This window comes from Lolium rigidum, chromosome 3, assembly GCF_022539505.1.
Source record: "Lolium rigidum isolate FL_2022 chromosome 3, APGP_CSIRO_Lrig_0.1, whole genome shotgun sequence".
Classification (NCBI taxonomy): Eukaryota; Viridiplantae; Streptophyta; class Magnoliopsida; order Poales; family Poaceae; genus Lolium; species Lolium rigidum.
In genome coordinates this window covers 245,009,110-245,026,611 of record NC_061510.1, presented here as the reverse complement: position 1 = coordinate 245,026,611, position 17,502 = coordinate 245,009,110, and the positions used below count along the sequence as shown (strand labels likewise).

The 17,502-nt window shown below is 42.9% G+C and overlaps 1 protein-coding gene and 1 long non-coding RNA gene across 2 annotated transcripts in view; both read right to left on the bottom strand.

Annotated features, from left to right (window-relative positions):
• Nucleotides 1–1,145: 1,145 nt before the first annotated feature.
• On the bottom strand, nt 1,146–3,281 carry LOC124699243. The gene is made up of 3 exons (XR_007001328.1): nt 3,144–3,281; nt 2,120–2,318; nt 1,146–1,318 (listed from the first exon to the last, which is right to left on the bottom strand). It is a non-coding gene; the product is annotated as an uncharacterized LOC124699243 (long non-coding RNA).
• Nucleotides 3,282–3,931: 650 nt separating this feature from the next.
• The window catches only part of LOC124696302, a 40,748-nt gene continuing 27,177 nt past the window's right edge, over nt 3,932–17,502 (bottom strand). Inside the window, exons 2-4 of the mRNA XM_047229039.1 lie at nt 7,616–7,981; nt 7,336–7,426; nt 3,932–5,365 (exon numbers count right to left, since the gene is read on the bottom strand). Coding sequence (XP_047084995.1) covers nt 5,228–5,365; nt 7,336–7,426; nt 7,616–7,981 — 595 coding nt within the window. The 3' untranslated portion in view covers nt 3,932–5,227. The remainder of the gene's footprint in view (nt 5,366–7,335; nt 7,427–7,615; nt 7,982–17,502) is intronic.

Sequence of the window (17,502 nt, the reverse complement as noted above, 5' to 3'; positions counted from 1 at the left end):
CATTGTTGTGCATTGAGGTACCACAACTTCTGCAATGATGAGGTTTAGATATCCAACAAACATGAGATGATGTCTAAGATTGAAGTGCAACGAATGCATGAGAGCGTTGTGGTCTAATGATACTCTTCACTATCTATCAACTATTTTTACTATTATCATGTATACATCAATATTTGGCAGCTTTGTTTTTTTTAAATGGGTAAACACTGGCATCTAGGTAATAATATTTAACCATTTAATAGTTACCGGATTACCGGACAAAAAATCTTATGTGGCCATGTGTCTTCAACATGCCAATAACACTTTTTTTAGGGGGGCCAATAACACTTCTTGGCAAGAAGTAATGTAATGACCCAATAAAGCCCATATTGTTACAAATTTTAATGCGGAAATACATTTCAGGAAATCATATCAAAACTTTGATAATACATACGTTGGCACGATGCATATTTCACATGTTAGTAGTCAAATCATAATAATTAGAGTCACCATTTGATAAGCAGAGAGTTATCCACTTTACTTTTCCACTACAATTTGTAGCAGTAAATCAATAAACACGTAGCAGATTAAAAAAATATAGATAATAAAGCTTCACCCAGTGCCTGCATTTTGGTGCATTCTTCTTTCTTTCCTTGGTCTTTTCTTTCCTTGGTCTTTCGTTCTGCGATATTCCAAATAACTTATCTAATTACAACGTATTAACTGCTAATTTTATCAAATCTCAGGGACATGGTCTAATCATGAGGGTAGTATTTTATCATAACTCATCATGCGGTACCATAACTCATCATTTGCAAAAATGCTATGGCAGCACGGGCATCAAGTATTCAAGCAGATGTCTATTCAAAGTATCCTCTAGACCATGATCATTCACTTTGTGACTGCAACCACAGCTTCCATCAAATATAAATCTATTTGTCTGACTGGATTACATGGCAGCTCTTAGAGAGAAACAAATTGATTAAAATTTAATCCAATCATCCTGGCTGAGCAAAAAACTGAAGAACTATACTCAAGCAGAATTTCTAAAACAAAAAAAGGTGTATGTAACACATTTTTCATAAATATGCAATCCGACGTGAAAGTGCATTACAGATTTAAGCGAAACATGCAGTGAATAAACACCTCTTCTCACAGTCAGGCATTTGATACCAATACTTCAAAGGAAAGACAAAATTTTCAAGCCCCAGTGCCCAGTTCTCTAGTCTGGATACATACTCAGAGTATCACTTTCTGGATTGGGTTATAGTGCTTGGTGGCCGCTAGCGACGCCGCATCGACCACTTCTTCCCCCTCGACGAGATTTCACTGCACATACCTACAAATCAAAAAAGAGAAACATAGACCACACAGGGTCATATCTCCTCAATAGGATTGGCAAGCTACAACTATGAACAAACTTAGTATTATTAGTTGCAAAAAAAGTAGTAGGCCTGATTTTTCTTCTCAACAATAGACTGGTAGCCTTTTTCTAATATTATTTCATTGTGCAAAATATCGTACTGACTTTCAATCCACTACCAAAAGTCACAAAAAAATCTGAAAATTTTGGTACACATCATTGTAATATCCAGCATAACCTATGGTGTAATGGCCTCAGCTAGGATTCATGGGATGGAGAATTAGGATTGAGTAGTAATCAAACCAGTGATTTGATCTATATGGCTGATGTTGCAGACTCGGCTCGGCTCAGTCCCGCTGCCAGTGGATGCGTGTGTGTTTGTGACTGTGACAGGTTATTCTCTTATGCTTACTGACTCCAGTATAAATTTAGTAATAATAGGACATTATAACCTTTTCTTAAGTAACCTAGTCAAGCAAAAGTCCCTATCATTAAATTTAGTTGTCAGGAAAATCATGTGATACAAATATCTATCTTAATTCTCAACAAGTGTTCATATGCGAAGCCCTAGACGAGTTATCTCAAAGACAGGTTACATGTCAGCAGTCCTAAAACGGTATGCATAGAATTCACATTCCAATCAAATTACTAACCTAAATGCCTGCGTGTCAAACACACAGAAATTTACATTGATGGAAATTTTTGAAAAATCAAGAAACATGTAGGTTAATTATAAAATTAATATGAAAAAGTTCAGAAACATATTTATTCACTAACCTAGCAACTGACTTCCCTGGACTGCACTCAACCTGCTTGGGTTCAACAACCATTGCCAGTGGTTTGGCATCGATCACTGTAGTCGGGGCATTGTCCAGATTGCTTGTATCGTCATCCATTGGTTCGGTGACAACCTTAGGCACACGATTTCTCTTGAGCCACATCCTCCAGCTGTGACACTCAAGTTACGCCACTTGTCCTGCACAACCAAACCATAATAAGATTTATTTACACTCCATGATACACAGAGACATTGGTAGTTGTTCCAGGAAGCTCGAGGCTATAGCGACAGACAGCTAAATGAGAACTACAATTGTTTGCTCAAACTGGTAAGAAACTTAGTATCTTAGCCAATATATTTAACGAAAACAATAAAACCCATTATGATGATCTGACCATCACTTGTTTCCCAGGACAATTAGTAATCATTATTTTTCATCTACAGAACAGAATCCAAGAATGTAGTAACATCAGCAATACCAGAAGAGGATACAGCGTTGGAAAATTTTAAAGCCAACTTGTTATGCCATCAAAACTATCCTATTTACATGTGGGAGGTTGAACTCTACAACCTCAAATATGTGCTCCTTCAGTAGTTTTGAAGGAAATGCACACCAGTTATTTTGAAGGAAATTACACCTTCTTAGTTTTCCCATTATAAAATAAAACATGATTCAGGCATCAGTCCAAGGATTCATGACTTAAGCGAAAACAAGTAACCTCCGATAACAATCCATAATTCAAAAGTACACGTGCTTTATTATACAATAATATATAGACCATAAAAAATCATATTATTAACAATACTTATAAACATATACTATTATAATTTTTCAGAGAGCCTATTTGCCACACACACACAGCAATTAGTAATGTTATTAAGATGATAAGACAATAGATGCATTTATATTTAATTATACATGCACCCATTCCAACCAAAAGTGCTCCGGGTGCAGTCTAGATGCAAATAAGAGTCTGCGAAAGAGAGGACAATGTTATCTCTAATGCAGTCTAGATGCTGTACCTTTTCATATCTCTTGAAAGCCTAGGCAGAATTGCCATCTTAAATACTCAAAACATGCATTTCACTCTTCTTTCTTCCTGATAGCTGCTTCATTCCTCTCGATGTTGCTTTTCAAATCCCAAGATTCCCTTATTAAGAGAAACACCCACTTCAACACATGTTCACCAGCAGCAACAAAGATGGATGTGTAGATAAAAAATTACCTTGTCGAAGAAAACAGGCTCCACTTCGTAGTGGACAGTGGAAGAGGAACCACAAGCATGGATTTCCCAATCAGGGATGGAGGCCTTGCTAAACATAATAACCTGCAAAATCATGTACACCTATGATCAGGCACCATTTTTCAGAAGATCTATCATTATCATATACACCGTACCGTGAGGACCCAAATCCTTGTTGAATGCACATAAATCCCACATATACACGTATGATCAGGAACCTATTTCTCAAATAATAGCAGATTGGCAGGCATGCAAGTTTTGATGAGGAAGAGGAAGAGAAGAGGAAGAGCACTGACCCCATTGGAGGCCATGGCCTCTTCCTTGGAGAAGGCCCTGAGCCCCTGATACTCCCGTCGTCGTTGTGCACGGGCATCTCGGTTTGTGGCGAAGAAGGCGTCGATCACGGCAAGTTGCTGGTCCGCCATGCCCACGTCCACTTGGCGCGACATCGAACTCCCCGAGCTTGCGATGTGATGTGTCTCTCCCCAGATCCGTGAGAGGTAGCGAAGGTCGTAGGTGGAGACCGCGACTCCGCGAGACGACACAGCGCCGTCGGCCGTCGTGGAGATGCCAAGGGGACGTCGGGCTCAAGGCAGCGGCGACCAAGGAGGAGCTGGAGGGAGTTCTTATGGTTCATGACGACCTCCAGTTTCAACGCCCCGACCTTCCGGTAAAGAATCAAGAGGAACTGCAGGACGGGGTCACGTTCCTCCTGTCGGAGGAGGTATGCGCCGCTGGCCGCTGGCCGCCGTAGATCGACCGGGGAGCATCTCCTTGACCCAATAATTTGGTGTATAGCAGTCGACCCAATAAACCAATGTTACCGCATCTAAAGCCGCCGACAGTTGAATGGGGAAACTAAGGGGGTCACCTCTCTTTCTTTGCCAATAGCAGTTCCTCATAATTATAGAAAACCAAGAAATCAATCTCCAGAAATAACAGACCCAAACAATAGGAATGATTGGGAAAATCCAATAAGTGCAGCGAGAACCCTGACCATCTCACGCCTTAGATTCCCACCACAATTGAGTGCACAAGGCACGCCCAAATAGTTCAACGAATTGAGCTTTGACTATATGATCATGTGCAGTTTGCAAATGAAAAAAGCTATTGACTATATCTCCCCTTTATGGACATCATGCTCCTGCCATTTTACCAACCTGTTATTTTTAATACCAGAATATGTAATTAAATATTATAGCTTACTTTGCACATGAAGTAGCTCTTAAATAAAAAATCGACCTGGACTGAGAAAAAAAAGACAATTAACTGCTTATCATTTTTCTCTTGGTTCCCAGTTAACAGCGTAAATTGATAAGCAGAGATAACTTACTAAACTAACAGGAAAGAAAACAAAAAAAAATGATAGAAGTAAGATGTGCATATTTGAAGACATAAGCAGACTTCCTTTGAGTAGCTCCGCACCATTGCCACATTGTTCTTATACCGCCCATGCAAAAAACATACATAAGTAGTTTTACATAGACGAAATTTGCAAGTAGGGTATCTGAACAAGCAATAAATTCAAACTCAGTAGGAACACTCTATAAGATTTGAATAGGAACCTTCCATGTCCACAATTGCACTGGATGCAGCAAACACTGGGGTAGAAAAATAGGACAAATCATTCATGTGACAGAATAATTTTTACCAAACCATATTAAAGAAATAACACATGTGGCATATTAAAAAACACTGTAGCACAGTTCACCTAGGAATCAAAGATTAAAGGCAGAGCTTTCCTCATATCTCCCAAGTTTGTAGTTAATTTCTAACAAAAGAATAAACAACGTGACAAATATGGTAAATAGTTTTCTGTTCATCCCCTTACCTGAGTGGTTGGACGCCGGCGACTGTACCATTTCACACTCCGTTTCTCCACGAGTTTGTCGGCATGGGAAGGACAACATGATCACAACCGATGTGCCACGGCCTCCACCTTTCTCTACCCCTATTGGTTGGACGAAATTGTATTAAGCCCATAGGTTTCTTGATTGATTCCTAGTGAGGGTACAGAATGCATTAGGATTAAGATTGAACTGAGAGGAGATATACTGAATCTCTACATCTTTGAAATACAGATCTCCATAGTTGATGATAAATGTGTAAAAGGCAATGAAGAAGAACATATCAAAATTACATATACATATATCCGTACAATAGCCAAGATTATCAGTACAACTTGGTTTTGATAATGTCATCAGTATTAGGAATTTAGGAACATCTGCACCACTGACTAATGTAGTGAGCAACCTATATATGTAGTAGTACCCTATTCCCTGCTGTAGTAGTACCTTTTTTTCCCTGCTTACTGATTGATAAGGGTGATTCCTTGACTTTTTATTGTAATCAAAATAATCACCTTTCTTTAAAATGGAACCACCACACTGACCAAATAAACTCCCCAAAAATATATGCTAACTTATCATTAGAAAGAAGTGAACTTCTAGTGTTTGCCAGACATAAGTCTATGAACAGAGGATATAGTTTCTCTCTGAACTTCACAGCTCTACCTCTTTAAACTTCACATCACAGAATATTCGAATAAACACGGAACAAGATAGCACTACAAAGAAGAATAAATGCACCCAATGTACCACCATGTACCAGCACAAAGAAAAAATTGAAAGCCGACAGGGAAGTGACCTACTGTGTTTTATACAAAGAGAAAACTTGTGCATTTGTCAGTGGCATTTTATCGAATAGGTGCCGTGTACCTCCACTGGCAATTTCTAATAGCTACATGAACTTAAAATCATGAAAAAAAATCAATCAGACCAGCTGCCGATAAGGAGCACAATCATGGAATGGAACATCAGCCGCCGCCAGCCAGGAAGTCACCCTGTTTGCGCACGGATATGGTGCATACCTTCTTCTTCTGGAGCTTGAAGAGCACACTGAAACATGTTTAACAATTAAAACCAGTTCATTCTAACACGATGTTCATTATCACCAGCTTTCAGAAACTTACTTGCCAGTGCATATGTTATACCTGTTTGACAAGTGGTTGCTGAGAAAGAACATAAAAATTCTTGTTGAAACCATTTTCCGCAAGCGGTTTCTAACCAAAATATAATATCAAATCAATCCTTTTCCACAGCCTGCGCCTATTTGAGGTAATCCAAAGCGTCACTCTATGCCTAGATTAAATGCACTGTAGTACCCTCATTTAGAGGCAGCAAATAGGCTTGATATACTACCATATACATAGTTGAATACCATGATGGAAGGGCTACATAGAAGCGTACTCTTGCAGAGGAAAAATGAACACAAAACAATGCTATACTTTGAGAAGTAATAACTCAATGAATGCCCAGTTAGCCATTATAAATTTTGATGAGTAACACGGGACCTCATTTCTCAAATTTTATCGGAAAAACTACACTAACACGAGAAAGAAAAACCATGTGGTGCATATAGTTGCATGTACTGTCCATCTTACAGTCTGAATTAGAAAATCACATATGAATTAAAAAACGATAAGGACCAACGTTGTTCACGCGGCAACAAACTCAAGTAAGACGTGATATAATAATTTTCTTGTCATTTACTGATTTTCACCTACTTTCTGTTGAAGTTGATTTGACTGTACTCTCCTAGATGGAGATAAAAAACAATGTAATGTGGAATGTAGGTCTAACACATTTGCATAAGAAAAACTCCAGCCATGTCACTGGAAATAGTTAGGAAAAACTGATGGTTCTAACATGTGTGCCAGCGGTCCTGATGGTTGTATGTTATCTGGGAGCTAAGAAAAGAAATCATAGAAAAGTACAACAGAGGTAATCTTTGAGTATGCAAGGAAACTATCATTTTCTCTAGCTTTGAGTCCGATGCTGCGCTGTAAGTAAACCATTAGTTGACACATTGCAAGTACCATGGATCTTGTATTCCTATCATGATCGGCAGTAATCAATAATTTTATATAAATTCCTATCATGATCAGCAGTAAGCACATAATTTGGATTCACCTTCTTGAAGGGTGCAAAGATGATCTTCAGTACCATATTCCAATTCAACATTCTACCCTCCTTCATTTTTTCGCAGCAAAGGCTTCCCATTCTGCAAGCATAAAGCAAATTAGTATTTTAGATTCGGCTGAACTACTGAAGTCACTAAAGCCGGCCAATTTCTTCCGCCTAGGAGATGAGACGGGGTGAAGCTGGTGAGGTGGGGATGGGGTGCCACGGGAGAGATGGGATGGGTATAGGTGGTTAGGAGGATGAGGACAGACGGAGAGAGGGGCCATACCTGCGCCGCCGCGACGAGTAGACTGGGGAGAGGTCTTGATCCGGGCCGTCGGAGCTCGTTGGCCCCCAGCTTCGGGAGGCAGTGGAGGACGACTTGCTTGGAGAGCCGCGTGAGCAGGGGGGCTTGACTGCCACTGGCCTCCGTCGCGGAGACGCGCGGCGCCATAGCCCCTCTATCTGGATCGCGCCGTCGTCTGGGGCTGCGTCCCTCAGATCTCGCCGTCGTTGTCGTCTGATGCGGAGGAGAGTGAGTAGGCTGTTGGGCTTGGCCCAATTTGGCGCTTTGGACGACGGAACCGAAGGGTTACGACCAGGACGACGAAAGTTTTGACGTATTGGTGTTGGCAGAATAAGGAACACATTTCTCCTTTTTAAGTTTTTATTAAGTAGTGTAGATTTTGATCAAGCAGGACCACCATCTGATCGTACATCTCGTACGCATCATGGGTGGATCGACTCGTATTTAATGTTTACGTGTATGCCATGCAGGAAACTAAGCGAGGCACATCCAACACCTTCCTGACCAGGTATAGGTCAGGTGGCACGCCCTTGCATCAGCATCGGACGTGCGTGCCGAGTCATTGCCGGGCCGTCGCTCGGAGGGACCAGGGTCAGCCGCAGTCCTGGGAGCCTCCCGGCTCTACCGTGTTGCCCGTCGCTGCTCGCCGGTGGGTTTCTGACCGCAACACATTCTGGCACGCCCGGTGGGTTTTTTACTGGCCGATTTAAAATCGGCCTCCATATCTCACTGCCCATCATCCCACATGCTTGGGAAATACTTCTTGAGATGTTGGCCATTGACGGCCACTGGGAACCTCACACCATCCAACTGTTCAAGCATGTAGGCGTTGCCCTTCAGAACCTGGATGACTTTGTAAGGACCGTGCCAATTAGGAGACCATTTGCCATATGCTTTATCCCTGGTTCCTAGTGGCAACACGGCTTCCCATACTAGATCACCAACTTGAAACTCCTTTGGTCTCACCTTCTTATTGTATGCCCGAGCTACCCTGGCTTTGTTCTCTTTAATCTTTTCCAACGACCAAAGTCTAAGTTCCGTTGCATCCTCAATAGTGTCACTCATCAGGGTTGCATACTCTTCCGACGTCAGATCATTCTGAAATGTGACACGTCTCGATCCAGCCGTAATTTCCCAAGGCAATACGGCCTCCTGCCCATAGACAAGCTGGTACGGCGAAGTCTTTATAGCTCCATGGCATGACATGCGGTAGGCCCACAAAGCTTCTGACAACGTCTCATGCCACACCCTAGGGTTCTCGTCAATCTTCCTCTTAATCAGCTTGATCGAGGCTTTGATTGGATGCTTCGGCTTGCCCGTTGGCTTGAGCATAGTATGGAGATGATCGGATTAGCTTAATCCCCATGTCATCGCAGAACTTTCTGAATTCTTTAGAGACAAAGACCGAACCTCCATCGGTCGTGATGGTTTGGGGAATCCCGAACCTATGAATGACATGTTCTTTTGACAAATTGGATAACATCTTCCGATTTTACTTTCTTCATGGGAACGGCCTCCACCCATTTGGTGAAATAATCTGTAATGGCCAGAATCCACTCGTTGTTCTTGCTTGACGGAGGATGTATTTTGCCGATCATATCCATGCCCCAACCTCGAAATGGCCAAGGTTTGATGATGGGGCTCATCGCTGATGCGGGTACCATCTGGATTTTTCCGAACATCTGACACACTTGGCATCCCTTGTAGTACTTGAAGCAGTCTTCCAGCATGGTAGGCCAATAAAACCCTGATCGCCTAATTAACCACTTCATCTTATGGGCCGATTGGTGAGTTCCACGAGCGCCTTCATGCACCTCATGTAAGAGCCGATTAGACTCAGTTGGTCCCAGGCATTTGAGTAGTAACCCTTCCAACGTCCTATAGAACATGTCATCTCCTATAAGGACATATTTCATAGCCTTGTATCTTATCCTTTTGGGTGCCCCCCGAGCCGATTCTGCCAGGTATCTGCTGATATCGGCTCTGTGGTTAGCCAAGGCACTATATGTGAACGTCGGCTCTGTTAGGACCAGTGTTGACTTCTTCCAGTTCATCAGCCGACGTAAACCCATTGCCCATTAGATCGACGTTGAACCTAGGCAGAATGCATGGTGAGGATAATTTTGGCCGATTGCTGGAATCGGCCTCCATGTTGATTGAATTGCTCAATGAAGGTTTTGCAATGTTCCTTCATAGATCTTTGGGGCCGATCTCACGGATCGGCATCGCCACGTTTGTCCATATATGTTGCTCTTGTTACACGGTCAGGCCGGTGGATAAGACCAGCCTCACCCCGTCCTTCGTCACGTCGATGCGCTCGCAGTCGTCCAAATTGATGCCTGAGAGTGGCTCTTGGCCTGTTGTCTCCCAAACGTTCATGCCAGCCGTTGAAATCTCGGCTGAATCATCTGCGTGGACGACCTCTACTTCATCTCCATCCCATTGTATTAGGCATTGGTGCATCGTGGATGGAATGCAACAGTTGGCGTGGATCCAATCTCTCCCTAGCAGGACAGCATAGGTGCTCTTGCTGTCGACAATAAAGAACGTCGTAGGGATGGTTTTTCTTCCTACGGTCAGATCCACGTTCAGAACACCTTGTGCGTCAGATGCTTGGCCGTTGAAATCGCTCAGTGTTACGTTGGTCTTGATCAGGTCCGAGCTAGAGCGTCCCAACCGACGTAGCATGGAGTATGGCATAATGTTGACTGCCGCACCGGTGTCCACCAGCATCTTGTTGACAGGCTGCCCATTGATATAGCCTCGTAAGTACAGGGCCTTCAGATGTCTGTAGCTTCTTTCTCGTGGCTTCTCAAAGATAACCGTCCGCGGGCTGCAGTCAAGTTGTGCCACAGGTGCTTCGTCTAATCCTGGAGCACTAAACTCCGTTGGAAGGATGAACACCATGTTTGTGCCAGCCGATGTTTCATCATCGGCTTTCTTTTGTCTGGGGCGCCACTCTTTCCTTTGTGGCCGACCTTCTTCGTCCAGGGTTCGCTGAATTTTAGCGGCCAGATCGGGCCGCGCCTTCCTCAACGTGTGCAGGTATAACCTTTCGGCTTCCTCCAAACCACGTAGTCGCTGAACCCTACGCTTTTGGGAACGGCTGAGTCCGTCAGGGCACCACCTTGGCCGATGGTACTTGTCTTCTTCTTCATCATCGTCCTCTAGTTCCTCGAGATCTTCTACCCGAGAGGGCTCAGCGTGCTTGTTCCGAGACGGGAGAGGCCCTAGACGTTTGAACATGGACACGTTAGCTGCATCCTTCTTCTTCTGTCTACATTCTGGGCAGTTGCCGATTGTAGGCAATCGGCTCATTCCTGAATCCCAGCAGTGTCTGAAGAAGGGGCAGTCCCAGTGCCTATCCACGTCGTCTTGCTCTCTCGACTTTTCCTTGGCGTGGCGCTCATATCTCTCCTCGTCGCGATCATGCCGACGATGTCTCCCGGCGTCCCTAGCCAGACGATCTCTTTCATCATCGTCGTTGTATCGTCGGCGTTGGTCATATTGACTCACATACTTGTTGAGGAGGTGATCAGAGAGAGGTCGCTGATATCTCACGTTCCTCACTTATCCCTCTGTGATGTAGCGCTTGCTATCGTGACGGAGCCGATCGCGTGGAACGGCTTCCTCTGTGTCCTTGCTATGAGAGCAGCTGCCCTCGTCTCCGTCCTTACCAGAGTGGTGCCCAGGTCCTACCATGTTGATATTGAACGAGAATCCTGGCTGGCACCCTCCGGGGTAAGTGCACTCCACCATGTTAACGGCGGGGAAGGGGTGTGTGTCGACCTTCATGGCGTATCGGCTGAAAATTAGACGCCCTTGTTCTATCGCCATTTGGACCTGCCGACGCCACACCCTGCAGTCGTTGGTGGCATGGGTGAACGTGTTATGCCACTTGCAGTATGGCTTTCCGTTCAACTCCTGAGCCGTGGGGATCTTGTGGCCTTCGGGTACCTTTAGCTGCTTCTCCTTAAGTAAGAGGTCGAAAATTTGCTCAGCCTTGGTGCCATCGAAGTCAAACCCTCTTGGAGGACCTTGTGGCTTAACCCACTTACAGGACACGGGGCTTGCCCCCCGAGTCCATTCAGCCACTGCTACCTCTTGATCTCCCGCAGAACCTTCATCTTCATCTCGCCTCAACCGGGACCACCGCACGTTTGAATTTATCCTCGGTATACATCCGGGTGGCGCTCGTTCATATGCCGACAGCCTTCGCACCATGTGCGCCGGTGAAGGGTAGTCTCGCTTGGGAGGCCACGTCCTTGATCGGTGATGCGAGACCCACCACCGCCAACTCGATCGCTTCTTTTTCAGTCACATGAGCCGAATAGCATCGGTTCCTAACGGTCCTGAAGCGCTGGACATATTCTTACACTGTTTCTCCGCGCTTCTGTCGTACTTGTGCTAGATCGGCAATGCCAGCCTCGGAAGCCTCTGAGTGATACTGCATGTGGAACTGCTCTTCCAACTGCTTCCAAGTCCGGATTGAATCTGGTGGCAGCGAAGTGTATGATACGTCTCCGACGTATCGATAATTTCTTATGTTCCATGCCACATTATTGATGTTATCTACATGTTTTATGCACACTTTATGTCATATTCGTGCATTTTCTGGAACTAACCTATTAACAAGATGCCGAAGTGCCGATTCTGTTTTCTGCTGTTTTTGGTTTCAGAAATCCTAGTAAGGAAATATTCTCGGAATTGGACGAAATCAAAGCCCGAGGGCCTATTTTTCCACGAAGCTTCCGTAAGTCCGAAGGAGAGACGAAGAGGGGCGACGAGGGGGCCACACCCTAGGGCGGCGCGGCCCCCCCGGGCCGCGCGGCCCTGTGGTGTGGGGCCCCCGTGCCGCCTCTTGACCTGCCCTTCCGCCTACAAATAGCCTCCGTGACGAAACCCCCAGGACCGAGAACCACGATACGGAAAACCTTCCAGAGACGCCGCCGCCGCCGATCCCATCTCGGGGGATCCAGGAGATCGCCTCCGGCACCCTGCCGGAGAGGGGAATCATCTCCCGGGGGACTCTACGCCGCCATGGTCGCCTCCGGTGTGATGTGTGAGTAGTCTACCCCTGGACTATGGGTCCATAGCAGTAGCTAGATGGTTGTCTTCTCCCCATTGTGCTATCATTGTCGGATCTTGTGAGCTGCCTATCATGATCAAGATCATCTATATGTAATTCTATATGTTGCGTTTGTTGGGATCCGATGAATAGAGAATACTTGTTATGTTGATTATCAAAGTTATGCTTATGTGTTGTTTATGATCTTGCATGCTCTCCGTTATTAGTAGATGCTCCGGCCAAGTAGATGCTTTTAACTCCAAGAGGGAGTACTTATGCTCGATAGTGGGTTCATGCCCGCATTGACACCTGGGACAAGTGACGTAAAGTTCTAAGGTTGTGTTGTGCTTGTTGCCACTAGGGATAAAACATTGATGCTATGTCTAAGGATGTAGTTGTTGATTACATTACGCACCATACTTAATGCAATTGTCCGTTGCTTGCAACTTAATACCGGAGGGGTTCGGATGATAACCCGAAGGTGGACTTTTTAGGCATAGATGCGGTTGGATGGCGGTCTATGTACTTTGTCGTAATGCCCAATTAAATCTCACTATACTCATCATGATATGTATGTGCATTGTCATGCTCTCTTTATTTGTCAATTGCCCAACTGTAATTTGTTCACCCAACATGCTGTTCGTCTTATGGGAGAGACACCTCTAGTGAACTGTGGACCCCGGTCCAATTCTCTTTACTCGAAATACAATCTACTCGCAATACTTGTTCTACTCGTTTTCTGCAAACAATCATCTTCCACACAATACGGTTAATCCTTTGTTACAGCAAGCCGGTGAGATTGACAACCTCACTCGTTTCATTGGGGCAAAGTAGTTTGGTTGTGTTGTGCAGGTTCCACGTTGGCGCCGGAATCCCTGGTGTTGCGCCGCACTACATCCCGCCGCCATCAACCTTCAACGTGCTTCTTGGCTCCTCCCGGTTCGATAAACCTTGGTTTCTTTCCGAGGGAAAACTTGCTGCTGTGCGCATCATACCTTCCTCTTGGGGTTGCCCAACGAACGTGTGAAATACACGCCATCAAGCTCTTTTTCTGGCGCCGTTGCCGGGGAGATCAAGACACGCTGCAAGGGGAGTCTCCACTTCTCAATCTCTTTACTTTGTTTTTGTCTTGCTTTATTTTATTTACTACTTTGTTTGCTGCATTATATCAAAACACAAAAAAAAATTAGTTGCTAGCTTTACTTTATTTGCTATCTTGTTTGCTATATCAAAAACACAAAAAAATTAGTTTACTTGCATTTATTTTATCTAGTTTGCTTTATTTACTACTGCTAAATGGGTATTGTTGAGAATACTAAGTTGTGTGATTACACTAGTTTGGCATAATGGACAACAATGAGCTTCTTATTCTATTTCCTGATTTAAGACATGGATGGTTTGATGCCAAAATTAAAAAACCCATGGAACATATTAGCATGAACACTTTGAATACCATTGTTGCTAATGATATAGAAAGTTCTAAGCTTGGGGAAGCTGGCTTTGATGAGCATGATATTTTTAGTCCCCCAAGCATTGAGGAGAAAATTTTCTTTGATGATACTTTGCCTCCTATTTCTGATGATGATAATGATAGTGGTCTTTTGGCGCCACTTACTATGGAGAGTAAATTTTGTTGTGATTATACTATGCCTCCTACACTTGATGAGAATAATAATGATAGCTACTTTGTTGAATTTGCTCCCACTACAACTAATAAATTTGATTATGCTTATGTGGAGAGTAATAATTTTATGCATGAGACTCATGATAAGAATGCTTTATGTGATAGTTATATTGTTGAGTTTGCTCATGTTGCTACTGAAAGTTATTATGAGAGAGGAAAATATGGTTGTAGAAGTTTTCATGTTACTAAAACACCTCTCTATGTGCTGAAATTTTTGAAGCTATACTTGCTTTATCTTCCTATGCTTGTTACTTTGCTCCTCATGAACTTGTTTATTTACAAGATTCCTATGCATAGGAAGCATGTTAGACTTAAATGTGTTTTGAATTTGCCTCTTGATGCTCTCTTTTGCTTCAAATACTATTTCTTGCGAGTGCATCATTAAAACTCGCTGAGCCCATCTTAATGGCTATAAAGAAAAGAACTTCTTGGGAGATAACCCATGTGTTATTTTGCTACAGTACTTTGTTTTATATTTGTGTCTTGGAAGTTATTTACTACTGTAGCAACCTCTCCTTATCTTAGTTTTGTGTTTTGTTGTGCCAAGTAAAGTCTTTGATAGTAAAGTAAGTACTAGATTTGGATTACTGCGCAGTTCCAGATTTCTTTGCTGTCACGAATCTGAGCCCACTGCCCTGCAGGAAGCTCAGAAAATTATGCCAATTTACGTGCATGATCCTCAGATATGTACGCAACTTTCATTCAATTTGAGCATTTTCATTTGAGCAAGTCTGGTGCCATTTTAAAATTCGTCAATACGAACTGTTCTGTTTTGACAGATTCTGCCTTTTATTTCGCATTGCCTCTTTCGCTATGTTGGATGAATTTCTTTGATCCACTAATGTCCAGTAGCATTATGCAATGTCCAGAAGTGTTAAGAATGATTGTGTCACCTCTGAATATGTCAATTTATATTGTGCACTAACCCTCTAATGAGTTGTTTTGAGTTTGGTGTGGAGGAAGTTTTCAAGGATCAAGAGAGGAGTATGATGCAACATGATCAAGGAGAGTGAAAGCTCTAAGCTTGGGGATGCACCCGGTGGTTCACCCCTGCATATATCAAGAAGACTCAAGCGTCTAAGCTTGGGGATGCCCAAGGCATCCCCTTCTTCATCGACAACATTATCGGGTTCCTCCCCGAAACTATATTTTTATTCCATCACATCTTATGTGCTTTTTCTTGGAGCGTCGGTTTGTTTTTGTTTTTGTTTTGTTTGAATAAAATGGATCCTAGCATTCACTTTATGGGAGAGATACACGCTCCGCTGTAGCATATGGACAAGTATGTCCTTGGTTTCTACTCATAGTATTCATGGCGAAGTTTCTTCTTCGTTAAATTGTTATATGGTTGGAATTGGAAAATGATACATGTAGTAATTGCTATAATGTCTTGGATAATGTGATACTTGGCAATTGTTGTGCTCATGTTTAAGCTCTTGCATCATATGCTTTGCACCCATTAATGAAGAAATACATAGAGCATGCTAAAATTTGGTTTGCATATTTGGTTTCTCTAAGGTCTAGATAATTTCTAGTATTGAGTTTGAACAACAAGGAAGACGGTGTAGAGTCTTATAATGTTTTCAATATGTCTTTTATGTGAGTTTTGCTGCACCGGTTCATCCTTGTGTTTGTTTCAAATAAGCCTTGCTAGCCTAAACCATTGTATCGAGAGGGAATACTTCTCATGCATCCAAAATACTTGAGCCAACCACTATGCCATTTGTGTCCACCATACCTACCTACTACATGGTATTTTCCAGCCATTCCAAAGTAAATTGCTTGAGTGCTACCTTTAAAATTCCATCATTCACCTTTGCAATATATAGCTCATGGGACAAATAGCTTAAAAACTATTGTGGTATTGAATATGTAATTATGCACTTTATCTCTTATTAAGTTGCTTGTTGTGCGATAACCATGTTTATCGGGGAACGCCATCAACAATTCATTGTTGAATTTCATGTGAGTTGCTATGCATGTTCGTCTTGTCCGAAGTAAGGGCGATCTACACCGAGTTGAATGGTTTGAGCATGCATATTGTGAGAGAAGAACATTGGGCCGCTAACTAAAGCCATGTTCCATGGTGGAAGTTTCAGTTTTGGACAAATATCCTCAAATCTCTAATGAGAAAGGAATTAATTGTTGTTGAATGCTTAAGCATTAAAAGAGGAGTCCATTATCTCGTTGTCTATGTTGTCCCGGTATGGATGTCTAAGTTGAGAATAATCAAAAGCGAGAAATCCAAATGCGAGCTTTCTCCTTAGACCTTTGTACGAGCGGCATAGAGGTACCCCTTTGTGAAACTTGGTTAAAGCATATGTATTGCGGTGATAATCCAGGTAGTCCAAGCTAATTAGGACAAGGTGCGGGCACTATTAGTACACTATGCATGAGGCTTGCAACTTATAAGATATAATTTACATGATGCATATGCTTTATTACTACCGTTGACAAAATTGTTTCATGTTTTCAAAATCAAAGCTCTAGCACAAATATAGCAATCGATGCTTTTCCTCTATGGAGGACCATTCTTTTACTTTTTATGTTGAGTCAGTTCACCTATTTCTCTCCACCTCAAGAAGCAAACACTTGTGTGAACTGTGCATTGATTCCTACATATTTGCTTATTGCACTTATTATATTACTCTATGTTGACAATATCCATGAGATATACATGTTACAAGTTGAAAGCAACCGCTGAAACTTAATCTTCTTTTGTGTTGCTTCAATACCTTTACTTTGAATTATTGCTTTATGAGTTAACTCTTATGCAAGACTTATTGATGCTTGTCTTGAAGTGCTATTCATGAAAAGTCTTTGCTATATGATTCACTTGTTTACTCATGTCATTACCATTGTTTTGATCGCTGCACTCACTATGTCAGTCCAGAAATTATCTGTGTTATCGTTTTACCTGCTCGGGACGAGCAGAACTAAGCTTGGGGATGCTGATACGTCTCCGACGTATCGATAATTTCTTATGTTCCATGCCACATTATTGATGTTATCTACATGTTTTATGCACACTTTATGTCATATTCGTGCATTTTCCGGAACTAACCTATTAACAAGATGCCGAAGTGCCGCTTGTCGTTTTCTGCTGTTTTTGGTTTC